The sequence below is a fragment of the Hippocampus bargibanti genome, linkage group LG16, assembly GCF_051943395.1.
Source record: "Hippocampus bargibanti isolate YZ-2025 linkage group LG16, ASM5194339v1, whole genome shotgun sequence".
NCBI classification, from domain to species: domain Eukaryota; kingdom Metazoa; phylum Chordata; class Actinopteri; order Syngnathiformes; family Syngnathidae; genus Hippocampus; species Hippocampus bargibanti.
Window position 1 is genome coordinate 7,373,427 of NC_142749.1, and position 14,714 is coordinate 7,388,140.

General features: G+C 41.2%; 1 protein-coding gene across 1 annotated transcript; it reads left to right on the top strand.

Annotated features, from left to right (window-relative positions):
• Positions 1-3,898: 3,898 nt before the first annotated feature.
• ammecr1 (AMMECR nuclear protein 1) lies at positions 3,899-14,471 on the top strand. Its single transcript, XM_089017549.1, has 6 exons — positions 3,899-5,452; positions 8,447-8,557; positions 10,988-11,102; positions 11,210-11,300; positions 13,243-13,339; positions 13,971-14,471. Exons 1-6 carry the CDS (start codon positions 4,974-4,976, stop codon positions 14,083-14,085), a joined length of 1,008 nt encoding a protein of 335 aa, XP_088873675.1. The 5' UTR covers positions 3,899-4,973; the 3' UTR covers positions 14,086-14,471.
• The last annotated feature ends 243 nt before the right edge of the window (positions 14,472-14,714 follow it).

Below are 14,714 nucleotides of genomic sequence, written 5' to 3' on the forward strand. Positions count from 1 at the left end.
ACAATGGGGAAACTTGCAATCTACAGCAATAAAATTGAAAGCACACATTTTGTGGCTAGTTGGAGATTTTATACAATTTTCTTTAAAAAAACAAAGGTTGAAGGAGAATAATACAGATGGTGGGAAGGATACATTTATAGCTAAATGATTCATGTTGTGGGGTGTCTAATCTCTGTAGGTCACATTTATGTGGCTTAAGATAGACATATTATGACAAAAAATATTTCTCTGGGTATATATTGAAGTGTAAACAGAGGAGAAAGCTCTGTTAGGGGGTAAGTGAGTAACAAATTATCCCTCTAGAATATATGAAATGGGTTTTCAGCCTACCATGAAAAATGGAGAGTGACTCTGTTCTGGCTGGAGGAAAAAGGTCATTACACTGGAAGCCAGAGACGAAAACAGCTGAGTCTGATTGAATTAATGACAAGTCTCTGAACAGAAAACAGAGTTCTACATACATAAAAGGCTACATTTATGTTCAACATTTGTCATGTATTGTAATGTGCTGCATCGGGTTTGCTGCTGCACCAGCGCATTACTCTTTACGAATGCATTAATGACAACGAGCGGTTGCAGTGCTGTCATGACCTTGTGTCAGGACCTGCAGCATAATTCACAAGATAGATGTATGCCTCAGTCTTCTCTTCTGTGACGGACACTTTTGAGCTCCACTTAACGAGCGATGAAGTCATATTTCCACATGGTGTGAGAGATGACAGCACATGAGTAATTTTTAAGGCACATGCCTTTCATGATGCGCAAAACACTGTAATTAAATGCCTTGAGTTTTATGAACAGCGCGCTACCGAGCATCTGATACTGTCGAGGTCATCCACTGAAAATGTATCATGGAAGGAGGCCCTTCATGGAAATGAGAGAAGACACACTCAGAAAGGAACCAACTGGAGCATGTGAATCGTTGAGCTGAAAGAACTGGTCATTGGTCATAGAAAGTAATTTTGTTTGTTTAATTTGGTACAAATATGGTCACAGGACAGCATCAATTACTGTATACCAATAGAAACTAATGAGATTCATGAGTTACCGGTACTCTGTAAGATGTCTATACGTTATAGACGCAAGGATGCCGTATTACCATATACACACATATACAAGTGATGAAAATGTGCAGTTCTTTTCCACATTTTCTTCCAAAATGAGAAGGTTCAGTTGGAAAGATATCCGATGTTGATCCTGGGAAGGTTTCTTCAGCGAACAGAAGTTCGCTGAAGAAACCTTTTCATCAATAATAATAATAATAATAATAATAATAATAATAATAATAATAATAATAATAATAATAATAATAATAATAATACATTTTATTTCAAGCACCTGACGCCTGTTCCCCCACAGACCGATCACAGGGGCTCTCTTTACCCGAAAGGCACCGAATGGTTTCAGTCGAGAGACGGGTGCGCAGTTGTGATGGGAATTCCAGCTCATTTTAGGGAGCCAGTTGTTTTGGATCGGCTCACCAAAAAGAGCTGTTTTTTCGGCTCCCAAATGTTTTTTTTTTGGTGCCTAAATTAATTTACTTACACAAATAGTACAAAATTATATGTAAAACGAAATACTAATGGAAAAAACATAAATGCATGTCTTTATTTACAGTATATTCTTCTGAACATAAAACATGGACGAGTACAAAAAACAAAATAAAGGACAAAAACAAAGACCCATCTTAAAACAAGACTAACAAAAGCTTCCAATGTCTGTATATATTCCTAATCTTTTAACTATTTACAGTAAAGCAACATAAGCAAGCTTTGATTGCCACACAGCAGATAAATAAAAATTTGGAAAACAAAAAGCAATAAGCAGCATCCACGTCAAAGTTTCAGCTCGTCTTTAGCAAAGATTGGCATTAAGAAATGCATCATATATATAATAATATCCCCGTCTCACCCCCCATGGGTGGTGTCTGTACCCCATTTTTAGCTCGGGTCCTCTACCAGAGGCCAGGAAGCTTGAAGGTTCTGCGCAGTATCCGTGCTGTTCCCAGCACTGCGCATTTCTGGACCAAGATATCCGATGTTGTTCCCGGGATCTGTTGCAACCACTCGTCGAGTTTGGGGGTCACTGCCCCGAGTGCTCCGACCACCACAGGCACGACTGTCACCTTTACCTTCCAGGCTCTCTCTAGCTCCTTTCTGAGCCCTTGGTATTTCTCATTTTTCTCATGTTTCTTCTTTCTGATGTTAACACGAGATGTTAACAAATTAATAGAAGTTTTTCAACTTCTTCGATTGCCCAAGACCGTCACTTTGAGAGCACGGAAACACCTTTTGCAACAGACGCACCTTTGATGGTTTTTCTGTTCCGGAGAATGGTAGCAATGGTTGACTTAGCATAGCCGTGCTCGAGCACTAAATAACACAAACGAACACCTCGTTCGTGTTTTTCAATTATCTCCTTCTTCTCAGCGACTTTGTGTCTTCTTGGGCTGAAGACGAGGCTGTGGAGGTTTTTTTCTCGGTCCCATCATAGTAAAATTATCAGCAAAAAGCTCCAAGTAGGCGATCGATGTGTGCATTCAATGAGAGGGGGTGTGGAAAGTAGCGCCGGCTGGAGCGCTGTTCGGTCGTGTGCTTCCGCCGAAGATCACTCGGCCAGATCCGAAGGTCGTGTGCTTGATGGACCAGCCGTGGTGGGTGTGTATTATGAAAATAGTGCTTATTATAAGGTTTAATTTTCATAGATTTGACATTCGTAAGATGAAAAGTTCGTAAGATAAGGTGTTCGTAAGTTGAGGTCTCACTGTAATTAGTTCCCTTTAGTACAATACCGGGATATTACTATAATCCAGTTACTACGGTGCCCTTTTTATCTCCCACCAGCCATTTTTCTCTGCTTATATCGATACAAAAGCAGTTTAAGCTGAATCGATATTTGCTTAAGGGTTTCTATACAGTACCACCATTAGCGATATCTGTATCGGTCACACCGTTGGTGACGTGACCAGCTTTCGTGTTTTGCACAGTGTAGCAGAGCTGCAATAGCATCTGAAACATACGGTAGTCTTCTTATACAGTATACAATTTTTCAACAACAATTTCAACCATGGGGAAACGTAAGAATTGTGACCTCGGAATGCAGTACAAGGCAGTAGTGGCTGTCGAGGAGAATGCAACAATGAGCAAATCCTCCATCGCGAAAGTGTTCGATGTGCCACAGAATATTTTATCAACATAAGTAATGTAAACGTTGCAGTTTTTCTTTTCCATACATGTATTTAATTGTGTTGTATTTAGATATCGTTATCGCTCGCAATAATCATTGTTTTTCATACAGTATGTGCATGCTGGCGTTCGTGGTTTCTCTTGTGTGTATAGAACAATGTTGAGTGCTACTCAAAGTCACGATTGCAACAGTGCGTTATGAGAATAATAAATGACGTTTTTATTTAATGCACAAGTTTATTTTTCACTTCACTACAGTACAAAAGCATGTTAGATACACAATCCATGAACTCAAGGGTAAAGATGGCGCCGCGAGAGTGGCTGCCTTTCCAGCAGCTCTTATGTTTTGCTTTTCTACTTTCATTTCTTTCATAATTTTGCTGCTGTGAAATGTAAATTTCTCCATTGCGAGACTAATAAAGGCAAATCCAATCCAATCCAATCCAATCCAATCCAATCCAATATCAAAGATCCCCCATTTATTGACCCCTTTTAATGCAGTTCGGCGCAGGATCGGATATATCGATAGTCCGATTATGTCAATATTTTTTCAGACTCCTGAGAATGTCGATATAACGAGATATAGACATTACTATATATATATATATATAGATTTGTTTTACTTTAAATTCAACTCATTGGAGTTATCCTTTTCTAGTGTCTGAGGAGCATTGATTTGTCTGGCGGAATATAAATCACGTGTTTTTACGTCACAAAAAGGCGGGGCGCGGGGCGTGTGTGCGTGCGTGTTTGTGTGCGCGTGTAGTTGTGTGTGTGCGTGTGTGTGGCGCGTGCGTGCGTGCGCGAGCGTGTTTGCGTGTGTCTGCGCGTGTCCATTTTTTCACCATGGATTTTGACCAATCACGTGCGGCTTCAATGAAAGGGGCGGGGAGAAGTTGTCTCATCGAGCGGCTCACTATTAAGAGCTGGCTCCAGTACTTCACTTCAAAGAGCCGGCTCCCACAGTCGGTTCTTTCGCGAACGACACATCACTAGCTGCGAGGATTTCTAACGGCTCACGGAAGATAATGTGTTTCGTTATGTACCCACTTAAACGGACGACAGCCTTTAGTGCAAACTTTCCGCTTGGCGTTTGACGCGAATGTGTTATTGGGTTATTGTTGAGTCAGGTCCAAGAGCAGACAGTGATGCAGGAGCAAACTGAGCGCTAATGTTCCTGTAATGTCTTGCTCTGCGCCGACGCGTTCCATTGTGCCATGGCAGCCCCGCATTGACAGATGCCATTTTAGTAGTCTGCGTGGTCCCAGCGTCTGAAATCCCAGCGAAGTATTGTGTAATTAGAAGTTGTTCAGGCAGTAGCAAACAAACTGGCGGAATTGGAATGAGCGTCCACGACACTGCGCAATCGGCGCTGAAGCTTTATGGGTACGGCGTACATGAGCTCCAGGCTTCCACTTGAAGAGGTTTGCTGTGGGGCTCCACTGTCTGTCGGCTTTACATCTGGACCGCCCGGCTGCTGTCAAACGCGGCCTAAACTTACATGCTTGCTGACAACGGACTTGACAGCCTCGGGTGGTGTCGTGTTGGCTGTATTGCTTGGGCTCGAAGCAAACCGATATGGAAAATGGTTGCGCTCGCGTTGTAAAGTCACGCCTAGTTAAAGCAGAGCTAGGGTGACTGGAGACTTTCTTACCACGTCGCCCATTTCGACGTTTGACTTAAAAAAAACAGCGTGACAGTGGAGTAGGGAATCGTCCGCCATACGTATCAACGCTGTGGGATTTGTACGTGTGGTCGGCGCCCCCCACCCTTCCCGCGGTGACGGTTATGGGTCGGAAGCGGTGTGTAGGTGCAGATTGTTCCAAGATGGCGGCCGGGTGCTGCGGGGTGAAGAAGCAGAAACTGTCGGGATCGCCCGGGTCGGGAGGTCCCGGCGGGGTGGGGGCGGGAAGCGGGGTGGCAGGAACCGGACATTGTGGATCGGAGTTGGGGATTGGCTCCTCGGCGACTGTTGCAGGAGCGCCGAACGTGAGCAGGGCGAACGGCCTGGGGGGACCCGGGGGTAACGTTAGCGGCGGCGGTAGTAATAGTGGTAGCAGCGGCACAAGCGCCCTGTCGACCCTGTCGCCATCCCCGGCCTGTTACACTTCATCCGGTCTCAGTCCAAATCTTAGCCCTGGATCGGGAAGTGGGAGCAGAAAAATGATAGTTTCGGCGGAGATGTGCTGCTTCTGCTTTGACGTGCTTTATTGCCACCTGTACGGATACCAACCTCCAAGAACACCCAGGTTTACAAACGATCCCTAGTAAGTTACAACTTATTGTCTCGTTGATTTTGCTGCCTGCCCAAAAGAAAACTGCTATCCTAACACAACACACGTGTTAACCGGCTTAGTTCCTAGCCTTTGTTACCAAGTAGTCCAGGACACAAACTGACACATCAGAGTAATATTCGACGTTAACGTTTTTAATGTGAAAACCCTTTGACTGTGGCCAGTTGGAAATTTGGGCCTAGTCGAAGATAACCTTACTGACTGCCTTGGCCTATACTATTTCATCGTGGAATGATCAGAAAATAACCTGACGAGAACAAATATTCATACACGCGAAAGATAAACTATAATATTTTATCCGGAAATGTGGTCGCTTCCAGACACAATTTGTAGTGTTACCTTGTAAGTCTTTTATCGCCGGCTAATGTAGCTAAAACCTAAGGCTACTAGCTATTATTAGGATGCCTCAACAAAAAAGGGTAGAATGAGCAATATTGCACCGTAATTTATTCAGTTATACAGAAGCTCATTCGCACACAAACGCCTACAATATTTACTGTTGTATTAAAACCATGGTACATTCACGTTTAGCATTCATGCACTTTATAATCCCGTTAGATTTACATTCAATGAACACCTCATTGCTAAATTCAAAGCTTGGTTTGGTTCGCTCAGAGGTGCCAGTTGCTCGATGAGGAAACACTTAATGAGATTGTAATCATTAACCGATTGTTAACCTGCATTGAATATATGAAGTGTTTTTTTATATCGCCAAATTCATCTATATTTTGTCTTTAGTCTTGTGTTCTCTAAGTGAAGTGAAATCAAAGAGCTCATAACTGCCGTTCGCGTCAACGACAAAGAAAGATGGTTCTTGCCGCGTACAAAGGTACTTTTAAACTCTGCCGATTTTAATGGTTAATTTAAGGATATCTAATATGAGTATGTCCAGTTCTGAGTAATTCTAGTTAACTGTCAATCTTGGTTTTAAACGTTTGGATTTTTAATGTTATAACGACCAAGCTAACAGTGAGTTTGAGCCATTTTTGAACACGCCTCGTTTTAAGATTGTAATCTGATATGAGTGCGATGGTATACCATCACGAAGCGCCTGTTCAAAATCCTTTCCGTCAGGGATGAATTTGGCCAAAAGTGCGCAATCAGGAATATTTTATCGTGGATTGTCGAAAGATTAGTGAAATGTTAAATTACTGGTTTTCTGTTCCACAATTGTGTTGCTGATCAATGGAAAATGTTAGTCTTAATAGAAACACAAACCCTAATCTATACATTTGATTAGTGTATCGCAGTAAAGACAAACGAACCACATATTTTTCATGTCAGAGGCTCGGTTGGTACATGCCGGATTAATATGGTTGAACGTACACAAGGGATTCAACAATGCCACTTTTTCATACTGGGTGTGTACTGATACTGGATAATGCTATTATGTCTTGTGATAACAAAATGATTTTTACTTTTGACGAATCAAACATGCAAAACACAAAACGTTTTGCTCAAATAAGTAACATCTTATGCCCAAGTCCCTTTTAGCGGCATGTTTTTTAGAGACCAATTTCATTAAAGTACGTATCCTGTAAACAAGCCATTTCGGTTATGTTACAGTTATGTTACTGTTGTGAAAGCACCATATAAATCAGGATGTAATGTAATCTAGTTTCTTCGTCTGTAAAAAGAATACATAGACAAAGAAATACGAGACACAGAAAAATCTGAGTCTGCTGCATAATAAGCAAGAATGTGGATTGCTCAGGTGTTAAAGTGGCCCGCCACAAACCCAGACGGACCATGTCGAATTGTCCTTGAGCAAGATACTGAACAGCTCGCTGCTCCTGTTACATCACTAGTTGAATCAGAAATCACTGACAACCAAGATTATTATTATTGTTATTATTATTATTATTATTATCATTGTTATTATTATTATTACTGATAATGTTTTTGGAAAATTCTGGAATCGATTGGGCACAATACATAATGTTTTATAATTCCTTATGAAAACATGGCACCTAATTCCCCTGACACACCTTGCAAGCGTGACTAATTTTACCTTTCAAAACAGAAAAATCCGCTGACTTTCCGACAAACGAAAGACGAAAGAACAGCAGAGGCCATGTCTCAGTAGTCGTGGTGATTTAATTTTTTTCCATGCAAGTCCCAGTGCTCGCTGTAAGAAAAGAGCCACAATAAATGGCACATAATGTCGTCTGTGTAATCATGTTAAGTGCGTCATTGTGTGGTTTGGGCTTTAGATGTTTTATCACGGATGACTGAATTTTTATGTTCTGATTGGAAGCTTATTCGACACCAGTCAAGGATCTGACTGACATAGTGTGAATAATAAAAACCTATTTTCATGAACCCAGTTTGTTTTTATGAAGACAGAGACAATCAGTAAGACCGACTACAAAGGCGCGATTAGACTGAGTTTCATTGGCTCATTTTATGGAAAATTGCAAAGGCAGCCAAGTATAACACATGAGCATTTGGTGAATTGAATTTGGCACATGCCCGTAAATCTTTGTATTAGAATTTTTAATATTTGTCCAACTCACTGTAGATTGTGCCATTGACTGTGAAGCAAATCAATTGTCTATGTGGAGTCCTCGATCGGAGTTACTGTTCTTCCGGAATAATGCATGTTGCTGAGGTTTTGTGGCACAGCATTCTCCAAAGTATTTGTTCACATTCATGTCAAATCAGATATGCGCACTTGGATGTATCAGCGGCGTTGGTGCATTCATACTGTGAGACTAATAAAGGCAAATCCAATCCAATTCTACATTTTCACAGTTTCTTTGACATATTTCATTCGCGGGCAACCACCCAAACAAGTGGAAATTGTTTCTCAGTCTGCTCCCCTTTTTTGTTTATTTCTTTATTTCTTTGTTTGCAGCATGATTTTAACAGTTCTTTTTACAGGCCGGTGATCTTTTCGTTTGTCCTCAAAAAAGGGGAAACAAATCTTCATTCAAATGCACAAAAACTGTTCTTTTTGTTTTTCAGCCCGCTGTTTGTCACGTGGAAAATAGGCAGAGACAAGCGGTTGAGGGGTTGTATAGGTACATTTTCTGCCATGAATCTGCACTCAGGACTCAGGGAGTACACCCTTACCAGGTAAGTCATATTAGCCAATATTGTTTTGTCGTTTTCTGCTCTTTATAGAATGTATAGAGTAGGAATGTCATTGGAAAAAAAAACATACTGTACAGCAGAGGTCCCCAACCCCCGGGCCGCAGACCGGTACCGGTCCGTGGGTCATTTGATACTGGGCCGCGCAGAAAAAATAAATAATTTACACAATTTCCGTTTTATTTCTTATCTGGGGCCGAACTACGTTTTATTTTGAAAAATGAAAAGTCACCGCTTGCATCGCATTTCCGTGACGAGAAATGGGTCGCAAAGCTCGCATACTTGTGCGACATATTCAACCTGCTCAATGAACTCAATCTGTCACTTCAGGGGAAAATGACAACTGTCTTCAAGTTGGCTGATAAAGTAGCTGCATTTAAAGACAAACTGGATTTGTGGGGACGGTGCGTGAACAGCAATGTATTTGACATGTTTCAAACATTGACGGGGTTTTTGGAAGAGACTGAGCCCGAGCCTTCATTCCCCCAGCCCAGCTGATGCACGAGCACCTGTCTTTGCTTTTAAAAGAGTCCGAGCGCTACTTCCCAGCCACAAAAGACCCACGAACTGCCAAGGAATGGATGTGCACCCATTTGCCAACAAACCTGGTGAATCCAGCATGCCTGTGCAAGAGGAAGAACAACTGCTGGAGTTCGCAAATGATGGCGGATTTATGTTTGAGACAACAACTCTGCCGGTGTTCTGGATTAAAGTGATGGCAGCATACCCCGAGATCGCCACATCAGCACTGAAAACCCTTTTGCCGTTTCCGACATCTTATTTGTGTGAAGCGGGGTTTTCTGCAGTGACAGCAACCAAAACAAAACGACGGAGTAGACTGGACATAAGCAAGACACTTTGGGTGTCATTGTCTCAATTTATCCCTAGATGCGACCGTCTCGTTGCAGAGAAACAAGCTCAGGGGTCCCACTGATTCGGTTGTAGTGAGTTGTATTTTTCATGCGCTTTGTACTTGTTTTGTGGTGTATCTTATTTTGAAGGCACATTTAAAGATTACCATGGTGACCATAGAGCGTTAAGGGGCAGAGACGATTCACGTTTATTTTATTTATTATTATACAGTAAAGTCTCGTTATATCGATATCGGTTATCTTATTATTATTATTATTATTATTATTATTATTATTATTATTATTATTATTATATTATTATTTATTATTATTTATTATTATTATTACGATACTATTTCTATGACCGCAAGGAGAAAATTAGATGCGCGCAGGGTCGGATATATCGATAGTCCTGGTTATATCGATATTTTTCGGACTCCCGAGAATATCAATATAATGAGACTTTACTGTATTTAAAAGAAAGAAGAAAAAAAAACAGATTCCATGCCTGTCGTATCATTTTATGTTGTTGCATTTATCCACAGGTCCACAAAAATATTGTCTGACATTAAACCGGTCCGTGGCGCAAAAAAGGTTGGGGACCACTGCTGTACAGACACACTATGATTATTGCAATTGTTCATTTGTGTGCACGTTGCAGCGTTCACGCAGAAAATTCTTGATGCCCTCAAATCACTGTCGACAGTGGAAAACCCATCCATTGTGTTGCATCCTGAAATATTGTGAAATGGACAGAAAGCTCCTCTTTTATTTAGTTGTTGAAATGAGGTATAGGTAAAGTTTAATGGTCATATAATACACAGCAACATTTGTCTGCTTATCACACATCCCTGAGCAGCACTTCTTATTGATATTACATATCGTGTGACTATAAAGTGACCTTGAGTTTTGAAAGGCGGTTATAAATTAAATGTATTATTATTATTTAATATTTTGTCAGTGAGGGGAATCAGATTTAGTTTTTTATAGACTTTCTTTTACTTATTTTTATTTTTGAGTGATTCAAGCTTGAAGCAAATTGGCAACCTTGACACAAGGCAGATTTAGGCACCCGTTATGGCGTCTTAGCTGTATCTTTTCACTCATCGCCCCAAGACAGAATCACCAACAAACAAAGTGAATCTCATGATCTGTTTGACCCGTGGAATCATGTGGTAAGAGCTGTCCTCCAAACCCCTCACGTGATTTCTGGTCACATACTCAGCATTCACATTCCAGACCAAGTGGAAGATGAATCAAAATGTGCCTTTGTTAGTCTGCTGACATTGTGTCTTTGCATCTATGAATGCATTATGTGGCATTTCTCAACTTTTACCCAATGATCTAGGTCAGCTGATTTTCCAAACACAACTCCAGCTTCCATGCGTGCCTGCTGCAATTGTGTGCAGATTTGCAATGCTGTGTAACCACACCCTACTTAAGTTTTTAGATAACAAACCATATTTGGCTCTTGTGGGAATGGAATGCCGTGATTAAAAAAAAATAGCCTGTTGAATGCTCTTGGTGTTCTCTTTGTTTTGTTTTGTTTTTGTTTTGACTGCAGTGCCCTTAAAGACAGCCGCTTCCCCCCCATGACAAGGGATGAGCTGCCTCGCCTCTTCTGCTCAGTGTCTCTTCTCACCAACTTTGAAGACGTCGGTGATTACCTTGACTGGGAGGTGAGTGACACAGTATTTTTGTGTATCGCAATATGAGTCCTGTTGTCATTTTTGAAGGGATTGTCTCAAAACAGTTTTTGAAAGTAGTGTCTATTTTGTCTGCATAGGTGGGTGTTCACGGTATTAGAATAGAGTTTTTCAATGAGAAAGGATCAAAGCGCACCGCCACCTACCTGCCAGAGGTTGCAAAGGAGCAAGGTAAGTTTTTTATTTTCATAAAATGACAAATTTTGCTTATAATGAGTAAACTGTATATATTCTTGAATATAATTATTCTTTTTGGGTTTGTAAGTTTGCTAAATTGTCAACACTAGTGGCATATACATGTGGACCAAAGTTTTTGCATCTACAATGATTCCTAAAATTACTTGAAACTGACACCGTATTTTCCGGTGTACAAGGCGCACCCAAAAGCCTTGATTTTCTTCAAAAGATGACCCTGCACCTTATAAGCAGGTGCGCCTTGTATGTGAAGAATGATTGAGCCACAACATGTCTTGCAACTACTGTCAGCAGCAACAGACTCCATTCCCCCCGTAGAAATAGTCGTGTATAACCTCAGCCTCTACTGTTGCGCCTTATAATGCGGTGTGCCTTATATTTGGAAAACTTTTGTATATTCATATATTATATTTCATATATTATATATTTCATTGAAATAATCATTCAAAAAATCATTGAAAAAAAACACTGAAAAAAAAACTAATGAAACAGACTCATAGGCATAAATTAAGGTGTGTCCTCTCAATCAGCATCACTTGTCTTCAAACTTTGAAACAGTTAATTTGCCTATTTAAAAGGTGAATAGTAGTTACCGTTTCAGTAAATCAATGTGATCATTTTTATGTCAATAACAGATGTACCAATAATTTCCAAATTAACTCATTCACTTCACTGTCCTCCCCTGTGTCTCCTGGTGTGCCCCAAGGGTCTGTTCTGGGGCCCCTTCTCTTTATTACATACCTTCTTCCCCTTGGTGATATCTTCCGCAATTTTGGCATTAATTTTCACTGCTTCGCGGATGACACCCAGCTCTACCTCTCCAGTAAACCCGACGCCTCTTTTCCACCTGCATCCCTTACACTTTGCCTCTCAGAAATTAAATCCTGGTTTTCTCATAACTTTCTCAAACTAAACAGCGAAAAAACGGAACTTCTCCTTGTCGGTACAAAATCCACCCTTCACAAAGCAAACAGTTTCTCTCTCACCATTGACAGTTCTACCGTGTCCCCCGCCCTTCAGGTCAAGAGCCTGGGTGTCATCCTCGATAGCACACTATCTTTTCACTCCCATATAAATAACATAACTCGGTTTGCATATTTTCACCTCCGCAATATCAATCGTCTCTGTCCCTCTCTCACCCCTCACACCACTGCTATCCTCATCCACAGTCTCGTCACCTCCCGTATCGATTATTGTAATTTTCGGGGTCAATCAAAAATTTCTCCATAAACTCCAACTAGTCCAAAATTCCTCAGCCCGGATCATCACTAAAACCCCCTCCTTTCACCACATCACCCCTGTCCTCAAACAGCTCCACTGGCTCCCTGTTAAATTCCATATTGAATTCAAGATACTTCTGTTTACATTTAAAGCCATCCATAACTTTGCCCTGTCTGTCTGACCTAATTCAAATCTCCGTTGCCTCTCGGGCCCTCAGATCCTCTTCCTCCCTCTACCCCTATATGCCCTCTGCCCATCTCACAACGATGGGGTGCAGAGCTTTCAGCCGCTCCGCTCCCAAACTCTGGAACTCACTTCCACCCAACATCCGTAACATTGACTCCCTTCCTACTTTCAAATCTCACCTGAAAACCCACCTGTTTAAACTTGCATTCATGGTCTAGTTTAATCTGCTCTTTTATTGTTTATTGTTTTATTCATGAATTTACTGTTTTGTGTATTGTCCTTGTTGTTAAGTGTTCAGAAAGGCGCTTGTAAATTAAATGTATTATTATTATTATTATTATTATTATTATTATAATTTCCCACTATCTATATCTTGTAAGATTAACAAAGGATCGAAATGCACATTAAACATTGATGGAAACGGGAATTGAACATTTGTCACATCACGTAATGGATAAATATCATGCCTGTGTGCCTCTTATTCATTGATCAAAGCATTTTTCTCCCGTAGGTTGGGACCACATTCAAACCATAGATTCCTTACTTCGAAAGGGAGGTTACAAAGCTCCCATCACAAATGATTTCAGGAAGACCATAAAGTTAACCAGGTAAGATCACATGCCAGATTACCAGCATGAAGCACTTCCCCTTCACAGTTTACAGTTACTGGATGTGTGAACCCATTTGTGACACTCTTCTGTCAAAATGCTGCAACAGTTGAAAGATAATGGCATGCTTTACACACCCCATTTTTTTCTCTTTCTGGAATGAGCCCGTTTAAGGGGGTAGGAATAGGGGGACTTTGGCTCATGCAAGTTAGCCTGGCTCCCCTCCCTCCTCTTATATTGCTGGGCCAGTGATGAGTCTGGCTTTCGCTACTTGGTTGAGAGAGTTCTCGAGAGACTACTGATGTCACCCATGTATCTGCAGTAATTTTGATTACAAATTGTGATCTGAAATGTAATTGTAATCTCACTTGAGTTAACATTTGTGGTTGTAGTAATCCTTTCACACATAGATCTCACCGTAGCGGTCCCAGCCATAGAATAAAAAAGGGGGTGAAAGTGGAGTAGCATCGCCTCATAGCCCCAAAATATGTCTACCTCCTCCCGCCTGTTGTAATGAGATGACAAAACACATGTCACATCACAGATGTATTCCCATGCTTGCTTTTGTAAAATGAAAGAATAAACTCACTCAATGAAGTTGTTCTGAAAGTATGCGTTTTGCCGTTCTTAGGTACCGTAGCGAGAAGATGACAATGGGCTATGCGGAATACATAGCCCACCGCCAACATCATCACTACCAGAATGGCATCGGGCACCCTCTTCCACCCTACAACCATTATTCCTGACAGCGAGCCGCATGACCAATCATTGGACCTCTCCGCAGATCTTTTCCCGGGAGAGCCTGCCCCCTCCTGGTCTAGCTATTTCTACTACTGTACCATTTTATGATGATAGTTTCCGTTGCCATGCCGGCTGTCTCCCAAGACGTCGACCTGGCAACGGCCTGCTACAAAGCATCAATTGATTATGGCAAGAAAATCAACTCTGTTGTTGTTTTTCTTACCTCGTGCTTTTTGCAGCATACAAAGCCCCCTTCATTTGTATTCTTAACATTTTAACCTTGATTATCATGCCTGCCCAGCAAACCGAAATAGGTGTTTGAGTCTGTGGATGGAAGGATGTCTCTTTCAGTGGATTAACCCCGCTTATTAAATTGTTTGGGCTTTGCTAATATTTTGCATTTAGTCATTTTTCTTTTCCTAACTTTATTCAAACCATGTAGCAATGTTATCCTCAATGGCTGTGTTGTCGCTACTTTGATCCCTCTCAAAAAAAAAAAAAAAAAAAAAAAAGCGCAGGGACACTAGACTGATACTGAGGTTGTATTGGCTTTGGAGACTCTTAGTTTAGTCAAGAAATGATTCTTTGGCTTGTTTCTAGGCCAAAAGTGTCAGTACCCGGACATGTTAGTGAT